The following is a 17,028-nucleotide window of genomic DNA, read 5'->3' on the forward strand; positions in this document are numbered from 1 at the left end:
CACTGTGTCTCATCACTGAATAGGTCAGGAACATGATGAATAGGAGGTATAGGCTGCTGTTTCCATGTTAGACAGGATCAATCTCCCAGATTGTACATGTGTGAGGACATCATGGTGCAAACCCAGATCAAGCTAAGGCCTAGAGGGACAACACAACCCTCCTGAAGACATGAACATCAGACCCTGAAAGGGATATGGATACTTGTATATTAGATTGTATATCTGATTTTATTCAATGTCTAGTAATATGCAAATCAGCCCTATGCAAAAGCCTTGAGAGTAGAAATCTGAGGTTCTCCTCCCTCACCAGCAAGGGAGTACCTGATTTGTCTCAAGAAACTACTGTACCCCAATATCACACCCACATGGAGTGGGTTTGGGGGTGCCTTTTCCTACTGGCTGCTGCCCAAAGTAAGACAGCAGATCCCAGAGCTGGAGAGTAAACTGAGGTATTTCTGTGACCCCTGATTTTCCCATGTTCTCTCCACAGGTGTCCAAGCACAGGTTCAACTGGTGCAGACTGGACCTGAGCTGAGGCAGCCTGGACAGTCAGTGAAGATCTACTGCAAGGCTTCTGGGTACACCTTCACAAGATATGGAATGCACTGGGTGAGGCAGGCACCCAGACAGGGCCTGAAGTGGATGGGCTGGATCAACACCAACACTGGGAATCCAACATATGCTGAGGACTTCAAAGGTCAGTTTGTCTTGTCTTTGGACACCTCTGTCAGCACTGCATACCTGCAGATCAGTGGCCTCAAGAATGAAGACACTGCCATGTATTACTGTGCAAGATACACAGTGTGAAAACCACATCCTGAGGGTGTCAGAAACCCTGAGGGTAGGTGGTTCTGCTGTGCCCAGACAGCAAGAGAGAAAATATCCTGCCCTTGCTCTTTGACTATGATTGTGAGGTTCATGGTGAGACACATAGAAAATTCTCACAGGGAAGACAGTATAAAATAAGTCCATAGTTCATCTTTATTACCTTTCCAACCAAAGGCTTAGGTAATATCACAGAAGAAGAAATGGTAATAATTTACCAACCACAGGATGCGAAGGAGTGCTGCTGGGAAAGGATGACATTCCAGATGTGACACAACTATTGGACACTTGTTTTCAGAGCAACAGTGGCTGTTTATACACAATCTACACCAGAGAAGTTGGCCAAAATTCCAGTATGGATGGGACAAAGTTTCCTTAGAACCTACCCATGGTTGAGGACCTATTATTGACAGCTCATTTCTGTGAAGGACAAGTCACACTATTTTTTGGGTATGGAATCTGATAAGTTGTCCATGCCCTAATGGATGGTTCCCCACACAGGAAGGCATATACATGCATATATAGCATTAATTGGGTTCTTTGTTGGGTTATTTAATTGAAGACAACATGTAAATAGCAAATGTGTTTGTGGTGTGTATATTTACCACATTTCTATTTTTCAATTATCTGTTCATTAATTACTTAGCAGATTCTATTTCATAAAAATTTTAAATAATTATTATATTTCGCTATTTTAAAATTTTGTTCTTTTGAAAGTCATCATACTGATTTTGATTATACTTGTATTAATTAACCCTACCACCAACTATGATTAAATATTCCACTTTGCACACATTGGTAGAAATTGAGGTCATTTGTTTTCTAAATATTATCCATTATTACTGTATTCTGATGAAATCTCAAATTTGCCAGGGACCCCATAAACAGATCCAGTCACATAGCTGTCACCCACATTCAGCAGGCCTAGTTCGATCTCATGTAGGTTCCTGAGCTGTCAGTCTAGAGTCAGTGAGTTCCAACTAGCACTGGTCAGCTGTCTCTGTGGGTTCTTTAAGGATTTTAAAATTAAAGGTGAGTTGATGTTTAAGGATGATAAACGCACCCCAACAAAATGTTGACTTGTTCCAACAAATGTAAAAACTTGGGATATTAATAAGCTTTGTCACTTAAAAAGGCTAAGTCTGAAGAAAAATCTTATTTTTCAATATATATTCATCAGAGAAGTGGATCAAGTCTAGGCACTTGTGCATGCTACACTACTCAACTCAAGGGAGTTTTTAGGTAGTGATATTTTATGAACAATAATTCAGCTTTATATTAGCTTTCCTTAAATTTTCAAAATAGTATTTGATTATACTTATGAAGCAGACAGAGTTGTAGACATGGCCAAATCACAATAAAACATTGAAGTGTTACCACACATAAAAAACATATTATGTTCTTAACTCTGTTTCTGCTACCGAACTCATCCATTTAATCTCTTCATTCTGTGCTAATAGCTGTCTCCTCTAGCACATCAACCCTAGTGCAGATGTTATAACCAGAAGAAATGCAAATATGTCCTGCCACTGCTCAAGAAAACTAGCCCTGACCTGATCCTGTAGCTCTAGCAGAGGAGCCAACTCCTGACTTTCCTGGTCTTCCCATTCAGGGACGAGCACTGAACACAGACCTCTCACCAAGAAGTTGTAGCTGAACTGCAATCTCCTTGTAACTCTTTTAAAATGTCATTCATAGAGAAATGGTGATACTGAGATTATGGGTGAGGAGCGTGAATAAGAGCAATGATGGATGTGTATGACAGTTTCCTGACCAGGATTCTCTCTCTATTATTGCAGGTATCCAGTGTGAGAGGTAGTTATTAGAGTATGGAGGAGGTTTGGTACAGCCTGGGGGTTCCCTGAGACTGTCCTGTGCAGACTCTGGATTCATCTCTAGTGATTTCTACATGAACTGGACCCACCAGCCTCCACGAAAGGGACTGGAAAGGATTGCAAAGAGTAGAAGCAAAAATAATGGTTAGACAACAGATTACAGTGCGTCTGTAAAGGGCCATTTCACCATCTCCAGAGATGATTCCACAAACATCTTTTTCCTTCAAATGAACATCCTGAAAGCTGAGGGCACTGCCACTTACTACTGTGCAAAGAGACAGGCACAGAGAGGGGGACTTCTGTGTGAGCCTAGACATAAACTTCCATACATATGTGATCAGCAGCAGCAGGGGGTGTTCAAGGACAGAGAAAAATGGCAAGATGCATTATCTTCTCTATATGCTAATTTTCATCAGGAAAGTTCTCTGGAACGTGTATAGCTGAATCTACCACAGAATTCTCTGTGTTGGATGGTGGCAACAATACAGAATGGTTAAACTATGAGAAGCTGTGATGTAGGTGTAAATTTCAATTTGACAAGATGTTAATCCAGGAGACAAGTTGAAGAAATATTAAAAAGAAACTGATATATTTTCTTTTCAACTATATGCTGCATTGAGAAATATTTCTCTGCAAATTGTTGACAAATATTTCAAAATGTTGAACTGCTATGATAAATTGCACTTAAGTGTTTTTTGTTTGTTTGTTTGTTTGTTTTTTGTTTGTTCGTTAATTTTTTTCGAGACAGGGTTTCTCTGTATAGCTTTGTGCCTTTCCTAGATCTCACTCTGTACACAAGGCTGGCCTCAAACTTACATAGATCCACCTGCCTCTGCCTCCCATGTGCTGGGATTAATGGCGTGTGCCACCACCGCCTGTCACATGTTTCTTCTTAAAACACATTACAGGTTTATTCGAAACCAATAAATTGGGACTTGGAAAATCGTTATTGCAGTAATGTCCTTCTCATACTTGAAACTTCTTTTATGATATAAAGCTATCATCTTAAACAAATCAAAGATGGAATTTCATTTTTGAAAAGTGGGTCAATGATGGAAAAGGATTCCCTAACTTTTGAAAAAAAATACATTTTGTGTTATACATATTACATTAAAAATAATTTTTAGTTCAATTTTATATCCAATGACATGTCCTTTCTGACACAAACATTGACAAAACATGTAAGACAAATCTTAACCCTTCTTATTAATAAAAACCCAGAGCCAGATATTCAGGTAAAAAGCTGAGAGTTCAGAAAAGTAGAAAGAAGTCAGTCACATTCTTACTACTTGGAGATCATCTGCCAAAGAGACCTACTTCCTGTATACCCATGTTTAGATGCCTTTATGTTCTGCCATCTGATTTCCTCTCTCCACCCAGCTACATCACTTCCTCTTCCTGCCCAGCTCTGTCAATTTCTGTCCGTCTATACAGACCTCCAGACCTTTATGGTTAACTAATGTTGGAATTTAAGGCATGTGCCACCACGCCTGGCTCTGTTCCCAGTGTGGCCTTGAACTTTACAGAGATCCAGACATATCCCTGCCTTCTGAATGATTGGATTAAAGGTATGTGCTATTATTGCCTGTTTTCTGTTTAATATAGTGGCTGGCTTTTTCTTCTGTTCCTTAGATAAACTTTATTGGGGGAAACAGATAAAATATCACCACTAAATATATAACGTTGTGACTTTTTGAAATAATTCAAAAACTTAGTATTCTTTTTTTTTTTACATTTGTAGGTCTTTCCCTTTTTAGTTATTTATTATATTTGTGTTTTAATTTTACACGTCAGCCACGGGTTCCCCTGTTCTCCCCCTCCTGCCCACGCCCTTGCCTTCCCCCCAGCCCCTCCCCTCCATTCCCATCTCCTCCAGGGCCAAGACTCCCCAGAGGATTCAATTCAACCCGGTGGATTCAGAACAGGCATGTCCAGTGCCCTCCTTCCAGGCTGAACAAAGTGTCCCTGTGTGAGCCCAAGGTTCCAAACAGCCAGCTCATGCACTAAGGATAGTTCTGGGTCCTGCTGCCTGGGTATCTCTCAAATCGTTCAAGCTATTCAATTGCCTCACTTATCCAGAAGGCCTAATTCAGTTGGGGGCTCCACAGCTTTTGGTTCATAATTCATGTATTCCCATTAGTTTGGCTATTTGTTCCTGTGCTTTTCAAATCTTGGTCTCAACAATTCACACTCTTACAGTCCCTCCTCTTTCTCTACAATTGGAATCCTGGAGCTCTACTTGGTGGCTGGCTGAGGATTTCTGCATCCACTTCCATCATTTATTGGGTGAGAGTTCCAGCATGACTGATAGGGTGTTTGGCCATCTGATCAACAGACTAGGTCTGATCAGGCTTTCTATCAACCATTGCCAGAAGTCTATAGAGGATGTATCACTGTGGATTTCTGGGGACCTCTCCAGCACATATATTTTTCTAGGTGAACTATTAATAAAATGTATTTATTAAATTAATTTTTTCCATTACTCAGGATTAACTCCATGGCTATAGTTTGCTACCAGGCTAAAAAACATATATAAAACAAAATATATAAAACATATATATTTATATATACATTTAAATTTCATTTAGCTTTATGTTATTCCTACAAAACAATAAATATTTTATTTTTTTAAGAATTTTAGGCAAGCACAGCGATAATATGGATTAAAACCAGAACTAATTCTTGATGCATTTTATCCAAAGATGTGATACTATAATGCTATCATTGATGCAAACTCCTTCATTTCATATGTTTCATGTGCACTTATAACTGCTCCCTTTTCAGCTCTACTCCAGAATTCCTCATTTATCAGGAGTACAAGGTTTTCCTCAGCTCATGAAAATCAAATGAACCCTGATTCTGTAGCTCTGGCAAGGGACCCAGACCTGGACTCCCAGGTCTTCTCATTTAGTGATCAGCACTGAACACAGACCACTCACATGGAATTTGGGCTTAGTCATTTTTCCTTATTGCTCTTTTAAAAGAAGCAGAGATGCTAACTGTAGTTAGAGTTTTCCTGCCTGGCCCAGTCAGGACAAATCTCTCTCACCCACCAGTCCCACAGTCTCTCAGACCCAACCAAGAAAGCACACAGAAACTTACATTGTTTATAAACTGTATGGCCGTGGCAGGCTGCTTGTTATCTACTTCTTCTATCTTAAATTAACCCATTTCTGTTAGTCTATACTTTGCCACATGGCTTGTGGCTTACCAGTGTCTTTACATGTTGCTTTTCATGGCGGCGGTAGGCGGTGTCTCTCTCCAACCTACTTCCCAGAATTCTCTTTCTCTTGTCCTGCCTATACTTCCTGCCTGGCCACTGGCCAATCAGAACTTTATTTACACAGAGTGATATCCACAGCAGCTAACTGTGGAAGAGGACATGAGTGAGCCAGAAGTTGGACATGTGTGACAGTTTCCTGATTAGAATTCTTTGTGTTTGCAGGTGTCCAGTGTGAGGTGCAGCTGGTGGAACCTGGAAGTGGGTTAGTTATCTCTGCAGGATCCATGAAATTCTTGTCTGCATTCTGGATCCATATCATGCAGGTTGGACAGACACTGGATTAACCAGTCTCAAGGGAGGGCCAGAGCCATGGAGGGATTCTTAGGGAATCACTGATCTGCAGAAATTATTCTAAGAACACTGTGTATCTGCAAGTGAGAAGTCTGACGACCAAGGCTCCACTAGCCACTACTCTGCAAGACACACCATAAAGAGTTTACAGTGTGAGCACTGAAAAAAATTCACTGCTGTTTGAACAGATTATTCCGGGTGTGGTCAGCACTCACAGAACATGAGATTTACACAAGAGATGGGACAGTCATCATTGAGTGACACCCCCACTGTGGCAGCCACCCTCTCTATTGGAGATTCTCCAGAAATCCTCTTTAGATTTTCAGTCTGTAAGAACTGTGTATACACAGTATACACAGGGTTCTGCTTCTGGTTTTGAGTTTAAGTAAGTTAATATTAGCCAGAAGACAAAATCTCAGAAAATCAATTATTCAAATCTATTAGGACAAAAGTGTGCCTTTTATTTTCACTGAAATCAAATGTGAAGAACCTCAGGATCCTGGAAAGATTTTCTCTCTTAGGACTCAGGGAGGAGGTTCATGGAAACTTCCTAATTAATGCAATGTTTGTTATTGGAGGTTCAGGAAGAAGGACAAGAGAAAGGTGGTTGCAGAACAGTAATTTTATTCACTCTCAAATTTAATTCACCCCCTGAGGCCTGTAATTACAAGGATCAGATATGAAGCAATAAAAGTTTTCTCAATTCATCTTCACATTTATATATTGTTGTTGTTCAACAAGAAAATGCAACTTCTTCCTTCTCATCTGAACCTAGAGCTCGGCCCTTCAAGCTCAGCTGTTGAACACTCACCTCTCACTGCTTCTCCTGCCAGGCCTTTAAATTCATTTGCCCAGGATCCTGTGGCTCTAATTTGGGAATGGACCCTTTGAGGAGTGAAAATTGAGAACAGTAATGACAATCACGGTACACTGGGCATTGAGGAATAATCCTGTTCTGATCAGTTTCTTGGAGTCATTTCAACAATGTGTCTTTTTGGGGAAACACATGGGTAGAACAAGCTGTTCTTCTGTGAGCTCTAGGGAACAAAGGATGGCTCACTTTGAGCCCCGTACTTACTATGCCACATCATCATTTTCCTCTTGGACCTGATTCCTGAGGCACAAAGCTCCTGTCCCAGGAGATTTTCTCTGACAGATGTGCCTGTCTACATATTTCCAGTCTTAAATACTGTTGACACAAAGCCTCTACCTTTCTTGTGAAGAAGAAATTAATTCTGTCTTTTGCTTCTCCCACATCAGTATCAGGAGAGAACAAATATTTTCAGAGCATAACGACTTGAATATCAGACACATTACTACTCAAACTACATATAAAATGTTTGTAACATGTTGGGTGATTCTAATACAAACATATTAATGTGATCAGCCTATGACCATTCTTTTTTTTTAATACCTAGCAATCAATATTTATTATTATTATTATTAGTAGTAGTATTATATTTGTGTTTTAATTTTACACATCAGCCATGAGTTCCCCTGTCCTCCCCCTCCCGCCCCCACTCCCACTTTCCCCCCATCCCCTCCCTCCATTCCCATGTCCTCCAGGGCCAAGAATCCCCTGGGGATTCATTTAAACTTGGTGGATTCAGTACAGGCAGGTCCAGTCCCCTCCTTCTAGACTGAGCAAAATGTCCCTGTGTAAGCCCAAGGTTTCAAACAGCCAGCTCATGCACTAAGGAAAAGCCCCTGTCCCATAGCTTGGATGCCTCCTAAACAGTTCAAGCTATTCAATTGTCTCACTTATCCAGAGGGCCTGATCCAGCTGGAGACTCCACAACCTTTGGTTCATAATTAATGTGCTTCCATTCTTTTGGCTATTTGTCCCTGTGCTTTTTCCAATATTGGTCTCAACAATTCACATTCTTATAGTACCTCCTCTTTCTCAACAAGTGGACACCTGGAACTCCACCTAGGGACTAGCTGAGGATCTCTGCATCCACTTCCAACAGTTATTGGGGGAGATTTCCAGCACGACTGTTACAGTGTTTGGCAATCTGATCACCAGACTAGGTCAGAACAGGCTTTCTCTCGACCATTGACAGCAGTCTACAGAGGATGTATCATTGTGGATTTCAGGGAACCTCTCCAGCACTCTGCCTATACCTGTTCTCATGTGGTCTTCATTTATCATGGTCTATTATTCCTTGTTCTCCTTTCTGTTCTTGATCCAGCCTGTGATCTCCTACTCCCCTAAGCTTCTTTCCCTCAAACCTTGCCCTTCATTACTCCCACTGTCGTCTAGGTAGTAACATATAGATCTCATTCATTTCTCTGTCCTTGGGTGATCCCTATGTCTTTTCCCTAGGGTCCTGTTTTCTAGGTAGCCTCCCCTGGAGTTGTGTAGCAGTCTAGTCTTCTTTTGTTTTACATCTAGGATCCTACTATGAGTGAGTACATCCATGTTTTGTGCTTCTGAGTCTGGGTTACCTCACTCAAGATGATTTTTTCTAGATTCATCTATTTGCCCTACAAACCTAATGATGTCCTTTGTTTTCCTCTGCTGAGTAAGTACTCCATTGTGTATATGTACCCATATTTTCTGTTATCCATTCTTCAGTTGAAGGGCATCTAGGTTGTTTCCAAGGTTCTGGCTATTACAAAACATTGCTGATATGAACATAGATTGAGCAAATGCCTTGTGGTATGGATGTGTGTCATGCCCCAAGAGTGCTACAGCTGGGTCTTGGGGGAGATGGATTCCCAATTTTCTAAGGAAGCACCATATTGATTTTCCAAAGTGGCTGTTACATGCTTGCATTCCCACCAGCAGTGGAGGAGAGTTCCCCGTGCTCCACATCTTCTCAAGCATAAGCTGTCTTCTGTGTTTTGATCTTAGCCATTCTGACAGGTATAAGGTGGTATCTCAGAGTCATTTTGATTTACATTTCCTGAATAATTAGGATGTTTGAGCAATTCCTTAAATGTCTTTCAGCCATTTCAGCTCCTCTGTGGGGAATTCTCTGTTTAGTTTCTATAGCCCATTTCTTAATTGGACTGTTGGGCATTTTGATTGTCTAATGTCTTGAGTTCTTTATATATTCTGGATATCAGCCCTCTGTCAGATTGTGGGGTTGGTGAAGACTGTTTTCCCCATTCTGTAGGCTGTAGCTTTGTCTTTTTGACGATGTCCTTTCTCTACAAAAGCTTGTCAGTTTTCAACAGGTCCCATTGTTGATTGTTTTTCTCAGTGTCTGTGCTACTGGTGTTATATTTAGAAAGTGATATCCTGTGCCAATGTGTTCAAGAGTACTTCCTACTTTCACTTCCATCAGGTTCAGAGTAATTGGATTTTTGTTGAGGTCTTTGATCCACTTGGACATACGTTTTTTGTATCGTGACAGGTATGGATCTATTTGTAGCATTCTACCATTGCCTGCAGTCTTGGAGAAGGGGAGCCTTCCCGCAGGGCCTGAGGAATGGCTATAAAACAGGGGCCAAGTTGGGCAGGTTCTCCTGCGATGGCTTGGTGCCCAGGGGTGGCACCCAGAGGTTGTTGCCTCTCTGACTACAATTCCCAGGCACTCATCTCTTGTTCAGATGGAATTCCAGGGCAAGATGGAAGCTGGGGGCTGGTTTCTAAAGACTCAGGAAGTGGCTGGAGTATCTCGCAGATGGTGTGGGGGCAAGGCTTGGATGTTGTAGGGTCCACCACAGGGTCTTGGAGAGGGGAAACCTTCCTGGTGGGGATGGGGGGTCCTGCCATATTGCCAGAACCTGGGGTACAGTTGGGCAAGTCTTCCCCAGAGTGGCTGGTGCCCTGGGCTGTGACCCAGTTGCAGGCGTCTCTTGGTATGACCCCATGCACTCAACTCTGGTCCAGGTGGGAGTTCCAGGGCACTATGGAAGCTGGGGGCCTGGTCTCTGAGTCTCAGGAAGTTGCTGAGGGCTCTGGCCAATAGGTGTGGAGGCAGGGTGCGGAGTCTGCAGGATCTGTCTGCAGTCTTGGAAAATTTGAGCCTTCCCGCATGGCTGGAAACTCCCAATGTCCATTCTTAAGTGACTTCCTACTTGATATTGACAGCTGTGTCCATATTGCAACACAAAAATTTCAGCCATATATGGAGCTCTGCTCCATTCCTCTGGATCCTTCTGATAGCATCTGTTTAGAGTCACCTGCACAAGTGATAGATCCACATTGTTCATCGTGGTTTATGGGCACAGAGAGATAATTATCATTGGAGACAGTGTCCAGGTTATTCGGGGTTTTGTGCTAATGTCTGGTTGTTTACAGGCCTTTTTAATTAAAAATCTCTCACAAGATTGGAAGCAAATGTGATTTATATAAAACAAAGACCTAAGTGGTGGAACATTTAAAATTTGTTCATAGTGGTGATTGTAAGTATACACTGCATAAAATGCACTAACTGTTGCACTCCTAGATCTCTTGAATGTTTTCCTGCCTAATTGAACTCCTATAACAGGGGTGTTGTTCTTCCAGTGTTTCATCTAGTTAAATATTATCATACAATCCCTGGTTCAAGCATGTCTCCAAGAACAGAACTGACTTTCTTTTCTGGTACATATGAGAACCCAACTTATACTTCCTACATTTTCATGTGCACATGCTCTGGGAAGTGGCTGTCCAAGTCACTGCTACTGACAACAATGCTGCAGTGATAATGGTGTTTCCACATATCTCTAGACCACAGATTTCTCAAGAATTGTTGGATACATCCAATAGTGAGACAGCCACTTATGGCATTTCTGCCATAATACATTTGCAGTACCCCATTCCTGTCTCTACTAATGGTTGGTAGAAATTTACATTCCCTCCAAAATGAATGAGGTTCCATGCCCTCCATATCTGTACTAGCTATTTTTTCATTCAGTACTTTGGAGAATAGGCATATAAAAATTTGAGATGACATCTTAGCAAGAGTTTTCTTTCTTATTTCTGATGATCTGTGTGATGAGGAACACTTTTCATACCCCTGTGGCGAGTCTTTCTGCTTTTTTCTAAACACACTTCTACTTCTTTGGTCTATGGCATGTTTATTCCCTACTACTGACTATACCTAATTCTATATCCACGATTCTAACTCATTATCAGATTTTGCTTTCTAGATATATTATCTCAATTTCAGATTATTTTATCCTGTTAATTTAATTTTCTGTACAGAAAAATGTTTGGGTTTGATGTAATACTGTTAATATTTTTCTGATTCCTTTGTTTTACGAGTTTTAATCCATAAAAAATGTGGCCCAAAATGCATGATATATTCTCCAAGTATTTCTTTTAAACATTTCACAGTGTGTGATCTTAGTTTCCAGTAATACATTTATGTTTGTTGTTAACAATGAAACATAATAGAATAAAGTATAACAAGCTGTAAAAAGAACAATGACATGAAAGTTGGACAAAGCAAATCAGCAAAAGGAACAGAGTCCCAAGAGAAGGCACAGACATCAGAGTCCCACTTGCTCACTTACTCAGATGTCTCCTATATTGAGAAACAATAATATAGACTTCTTCAGTTTGTGATATTAATATAATTTTTATGAGAAATTTTCTTTCCATAATGAATAATATTTTACACTCTATTCTGCTCCTGCTCTCTTTGAAATTTAATCCCGCATACATACATTCATATACCTAAATGTATAAATAAAAGCATCTTTGTCCATAATGTTGCTAACAAATGTTTTCATGAATTTTTGTAATTGGTGTACTTTTCTCTCTAGAAGACTGTTTCTGCCATATACAGCTCCTTAGTTGTCTTTAATCCTTTGCATGGGTGGAGACCAGGTGAACCCCTTCTGTGTTAGCATGTCTGTTGATTGATTATTGTTTAGGCCACACCTCAGCAACCATGTTGGTTAGATTTAATGGGTATATTGTCTCTCATATTTTTTTGTTTGTTTTTTCAAGACAGGGTTTCTCTGTGTAGTTTTGGTGCCTGTTCTGGATCTCATTCTGTAGACCAGGCTGGCCTCCAACTCAGAGAATCTGCCTGGATCTGCCTCCCGAGTGCTGGGATTAAAGGCATGCACCACTACCACCTGGCGTCTCTAACACTTCTAGGAGACAGAATCCCACAGCAAAATTCTTGTTCTTCTGAATCACAGATGTCCCCCCCCACATTTTGCTGTAATCTCTGAGCCTTACATATAGCAATTCTGTTGTAGATCTCTCAGTTGTGGCTTGGCTTCACAACTCTACATTTTCTCTGTTATGGTTTTCTCTAATGGTCTCCAGGTATTGCAAAGAGTAGTTTGCTGAATGAGTGGAAATAACTGTACTTTTCTGTGGAGTAAGGATAAATATTTAGAATGTAGTTAGGGATGATTCTATTATTAAAGTGGCAGTTACAGATTCTCCTCCAAGTCCTATCTGTGTATTGACAAGGTTTTCAGTACCAGGCATGTTTACTTCTTACTGAGAGCCCTTTAAGTCAAACAGTTGTTTCATAACATCTCCTAATGTAAGTATTCCTAACATTGTTTCCATTATCTCTTCCAGAAATTACTTTCATGATGTCTTCTGGTTTTAGTGCTGATCAGTCTTCTACAGTGTATTTATTTTTGAAGTAAATTTGTTTTTCAAGAAGTGTAAGAGAAACATCTGGCCACACAAAAATTCAAGTTTATCCTGTGCTCCCATCTGAATAAATGCACATGGCATACACTATGTATATATGGTTCACTGTCTCTATGTTTATTATACTACAGGGTTTATTTATATTTACTGGATCCTTCCACATTCTGTCTCCTAGCCAAGCCCAGTAGTCATGTTCTAATTGCTGTCCCCCTGAATGGTCTGTGCCAAATGTCTGTTTACCTGTGCACACTGAAGGTGCTGGAGGATCTTAGTGTGGTTGGACAGTTTATTTGTGAAATCTGTTGCAGGAAGTCCTACTCTTTGGCAGAGCAGGTTTCTTTATGATATGATGTCGTCCACACAGCATGATAATGGTTTTTCCTTATGACATTATTTTCAACTGAAATCAGTAAAGACACTAAAATCTCTTTTTGCCTTGCATTTTCACTATTTTATTTATTTCTCTAAATTTTATTCTTCACATTTATACTTAAAGGAATTTTTTGAAAAATACTAACTTGACTTTTTATAATTTTCATCCAGGTTATTTGACAACCTCTTTCTTCCTGTTGCTCAATGGTACATCCTGTACCATTAACTGTGGCAAACCTGCATTCAAGTAAAGCATCTAGCTGCTTATTATATTTATTTTTCTTCTTCTTTTCCCTCTTTTTTTCTACCAACACCTGTTTATTTTATACTGCAATAATGCATGCCTTAATCAATTATTTAATGATTCCTTATTAATCAAATTCACTGTGTGTCTTGATGTTTACAGCATGATATTAGGCTAACTCCTCTCACTTCTCCTTAGATATTATTTACATTAACAAAGTACTTTGTCCTAATTTATCTATTTTCTTTAGAGGGTATAAAATATAGGATATATAAGTGGTTATTGTTAATTTTTTTCTACATTTGTTACAGTTTCAATATTTTTACTAATGTCTGTGTGACATGCTTCCTTCTTAGGTTCCTGGGTTTGAGGTTAAGTGCTTATTAGCAAATTGATTCCTTTTCAGATATTTATGCCTGAAATTTTCATATGCATCTGTTTTCATTTACATATTGTGTTTCAAATGCATCAACTTTGACATCCAATCTTCCCTCTCTGCCCTCACATCTCTCCTCTTTCTTTCACTCTTCCTTTCTTTTTATTATAAAGATGTAGAATTATGTATTGAACCATCTTGAGCTGCATCACAAAAGACTTTGGGCTAAAGATCAGTGTGCCCTCTGTGGATGAAATCTTCCTGAATCTTCTTGTTGACTTTCTTCTTTCAGACTTTGATTCCACAAGGTTCAGTCACTCCATGATGCACAGTTTCTACAATGATCCTGTGTATCTGAATTTTCTAAAAAAAAATGCTTTCTGATATCATCATTCCTCCTGAATTTATGTCCTGTGCAGAATAACCTTCAGTCAGTTCTGTTTTACTCTTGTTGATAAAGAGTGAGAACAACTCTGTTCTCCAATGATATCCCAAAGCTCAGCTGGTTTATCTACAATGCTGGAAACTGGAGTCCATTCAAACTGAATCAGTAAGCTAACATATAGAACCTACTGTTCAATTGTCCTGTCGGCATGTCAGTCAACATTAAAGCAGTGAATGATGGACACAGAGCACCTGTGTTGGTGTCATTCATGGTTGTGCCATGTGAGAAACCAAACCACAGTCAATCCCGTGTGTCTAATTCCATGGCCTCTAAATAGTGAGAACCAATGTGAGAGACTACAAGTAAGATCAAGACTTCTAAGTGCCTGAGTTAGGACATGAATTAAGATGATCGGGTGTTGGGAGTGAAGTCACACTTCTGGTAAGCTAATGTGGGCACATGTGGAGGACATGTAGAAATCAAATGCTGAGTTACACCCAAAGTTCAGTTGATCAGTCACTCCCTTTCTAGTGAACAAATAGGTATATGTGCAGGAAAACGAGTATTTAAATATATAATAACATGAGAATTTCACACTCCTAGACACACACAAATCTGGATAAGGCCTCTCAGGTTTCCTAGATGAACACTGGAATTCAGTCCTGTCACATAATCTCAACACAGAAAGGGAGTTCTCCTATCCCCCATGCTGGGATTACTTGCAAGCTTTGATGCAGGGAGAAGAGATCAGCCTTGCCTCAACTTGATATCCCAGGCATTGTTGACTCCCATGGGTAGCAGGCAAATTTCTGTATGGAGAAGTAGATGATAGTAGAAGCTAGCTGGGAGGAAAAGGGAAAGAGAGGGGTGGGAGACTGTGATTTGTTTGTATAATAAATAAAAAAATAATAAATAAAATGAAAGGGAGTTCCCAAATTCCTGAGGCAGTTACACTTAGCACTGGAGCTCATAAAGCAGTAAGTACTAACTACATCAGTGTTGAAGTCCACACAGTAAAATAGAAGAGCTCCAGAGTATGTAACAATGTTACTACCATTATAAGAGGACATGAAGAATTGGCTAAATTAACTGTAAAATGCATCTTTTGTTTGTGAGAATTCAATGAAATAGATAATACTAAGTGTGTACCAAGAAAAAACACCTTAGTATCATATACAAAATTTTCCTACCATTGTCTTTATTACCAGACTCCCGCAGAACATTTAGAAAATAGAACATGTCATCTCTCAGCACCAGCTACAAAACTTGTTGTATAGCAAGAAGACATGCAAATGATGCCTCTCTCTTCTCTTGAAAACCAGGCCAGCACTGACCCTGAATCTCAGGCAAAAGTGATCAGCCCTGGATTCCCAGGTCTCCCCAATCAGTGACCAGCACTGAACACAGAGCACACCATGGATTTGGGGCTGATGTGGGTTTTCCTTGTTGCTCTTTTTAAAGGTAATATATGAAAGAAAGAGATACTGAGTGTATTAGTGGACATGAGCAGGAATCACAGTGAGTCTTTGAGGCAGTACTCTAATATGATTCTCTGTTTTTGCAGGTGTCCAGTGTGAAGTGCAGCTGGTGGAATCTGGGGGTAGCCTGATACAGACTGGGGGATCCCTGAGACTCTCTTGTGCAGCCTCTGGATTCACATTCAGGACTCCTGGATGAACTGGATCAGACAGGCTCCAGGGAAGGGGCTGGAGTGGTTGGAGATATTAATAAGTGGTGGTACCACAAACTATGCACCATCCCTGAAGGACCGATTCACCATCTCCAGAGACAATGCCAAGAACACACTGTACCTGCAAATGAGCAGTGTGAGATCTGAGGACACCGCCACTTACTATTGTGCTAGAGACACAGTGAGGGGACTCAGTATCCAGACATAAACCTCACTGTGACGCTGCTCTGGGCCACCAGGGGGTGCACAGCACACAGAAAACAGGCTCCCTCCAGTAGTTTATGTGGATAGGACTAGATTAAACACTCCTCTCAGATGTCTGGGCTACATTTTTCTTACAGTTTCCCTGAAATTCTCTCTACATGAATATTTTGAAGATATCTAATATCCTCAAAACATTACATGTTTTCTTCTGTTATTTAAAAAAAGAAAATTGAGGCATAATATCCCATGAACAAAATACCAACTGACAGCTTTGGTGACTAGAATTACATGATAAGGAAATCCATGGACATTCTGAGTCTTTTCATTTTCCAGGCAAAGCCTTGATCAGATTTTTTTTATTAGAATAGTACATAAGTTTAAGGGAAAACAAAGAGGATGATGGGGTGAACATTTATGATTCTTATATCATAAATCCTAGCAGGTCTACAACTGCTCCTCTTCTTCCTGAACACTGTGCATTTCAAGTTTAGGTGAGACACAGTGCGTTTGGCTAATTCAGCTTATTACATCTTGACTTTCATCTCTGTTCATCATGGAAATTTGTAGAAACTGATTTTCAATCAAGCATCAAGAGAAGTAATATCTCCTGGCACAGCCATATCTGGTGGAAAAGACAGAAGTCATTAAGCCATCATAGCTGCTTGCCAAAGATCCCGAAAAGCTGACTACATGATGCCCTCTGTGCCTCCTGTGTGGTATTCATCACCAACTTTTGCATATTTGGGAAACTTATATTTGTACAGTTTGGGGATATTGGATTGATGGAAATTTCTGATGAATCATTTATGCCTTCTCCCATGAGTACTGCTTCTAAGCTTCCCCAGGAAATCCTGAACATACTACTCTCCTGCTTTTGGGGAAATACCTTATCTACTTGAAGGTCTTCCTCAAGCATTGGAGGTTGTGACACACATAAAGACCCCTGTTCTTGTGTTTACTCATG

At 40.2% G+C, this 17,028-nt stretch overlaps 1 pseudogene and 1 gene segment (V, D, J or C); both read left to right on the top strand.

Moving 5' to 3' along the window:
- Positions 1–365: 365 nt before the first annotated feature.
- On the top strand, positions 366–807 carry LOC118575301. The segment is given in 2 exon segments: positions 366–411; positions 491–807. Coding segments are annotated over 2 exon segments (363 nt in total).
- A 14,778-nt stretch (positions 808–15,585) lies between these two features.
- LOC118575302 lies at positions 15,586–16,068 on the top strand (annotated as a pseudogene).
- Positions 16,069–17,028: the final 960 nt, after the last annotated feature.

This window comes from Onychomys torridus, unplaced genomic scaffold (genome assembly GCF_903995425.1).
Source record: "Onychomys torridus unplaced genomic scaffold, mOncTor1.1, whole genome shotgun sequence".
In the NCBI taxonomy this organism is placed as follows: Eukaryota; Metazoa; Chordata; class Mammalia; order Rodentia; family Cricetidae; genus Onychomys; species Onychomys torridus.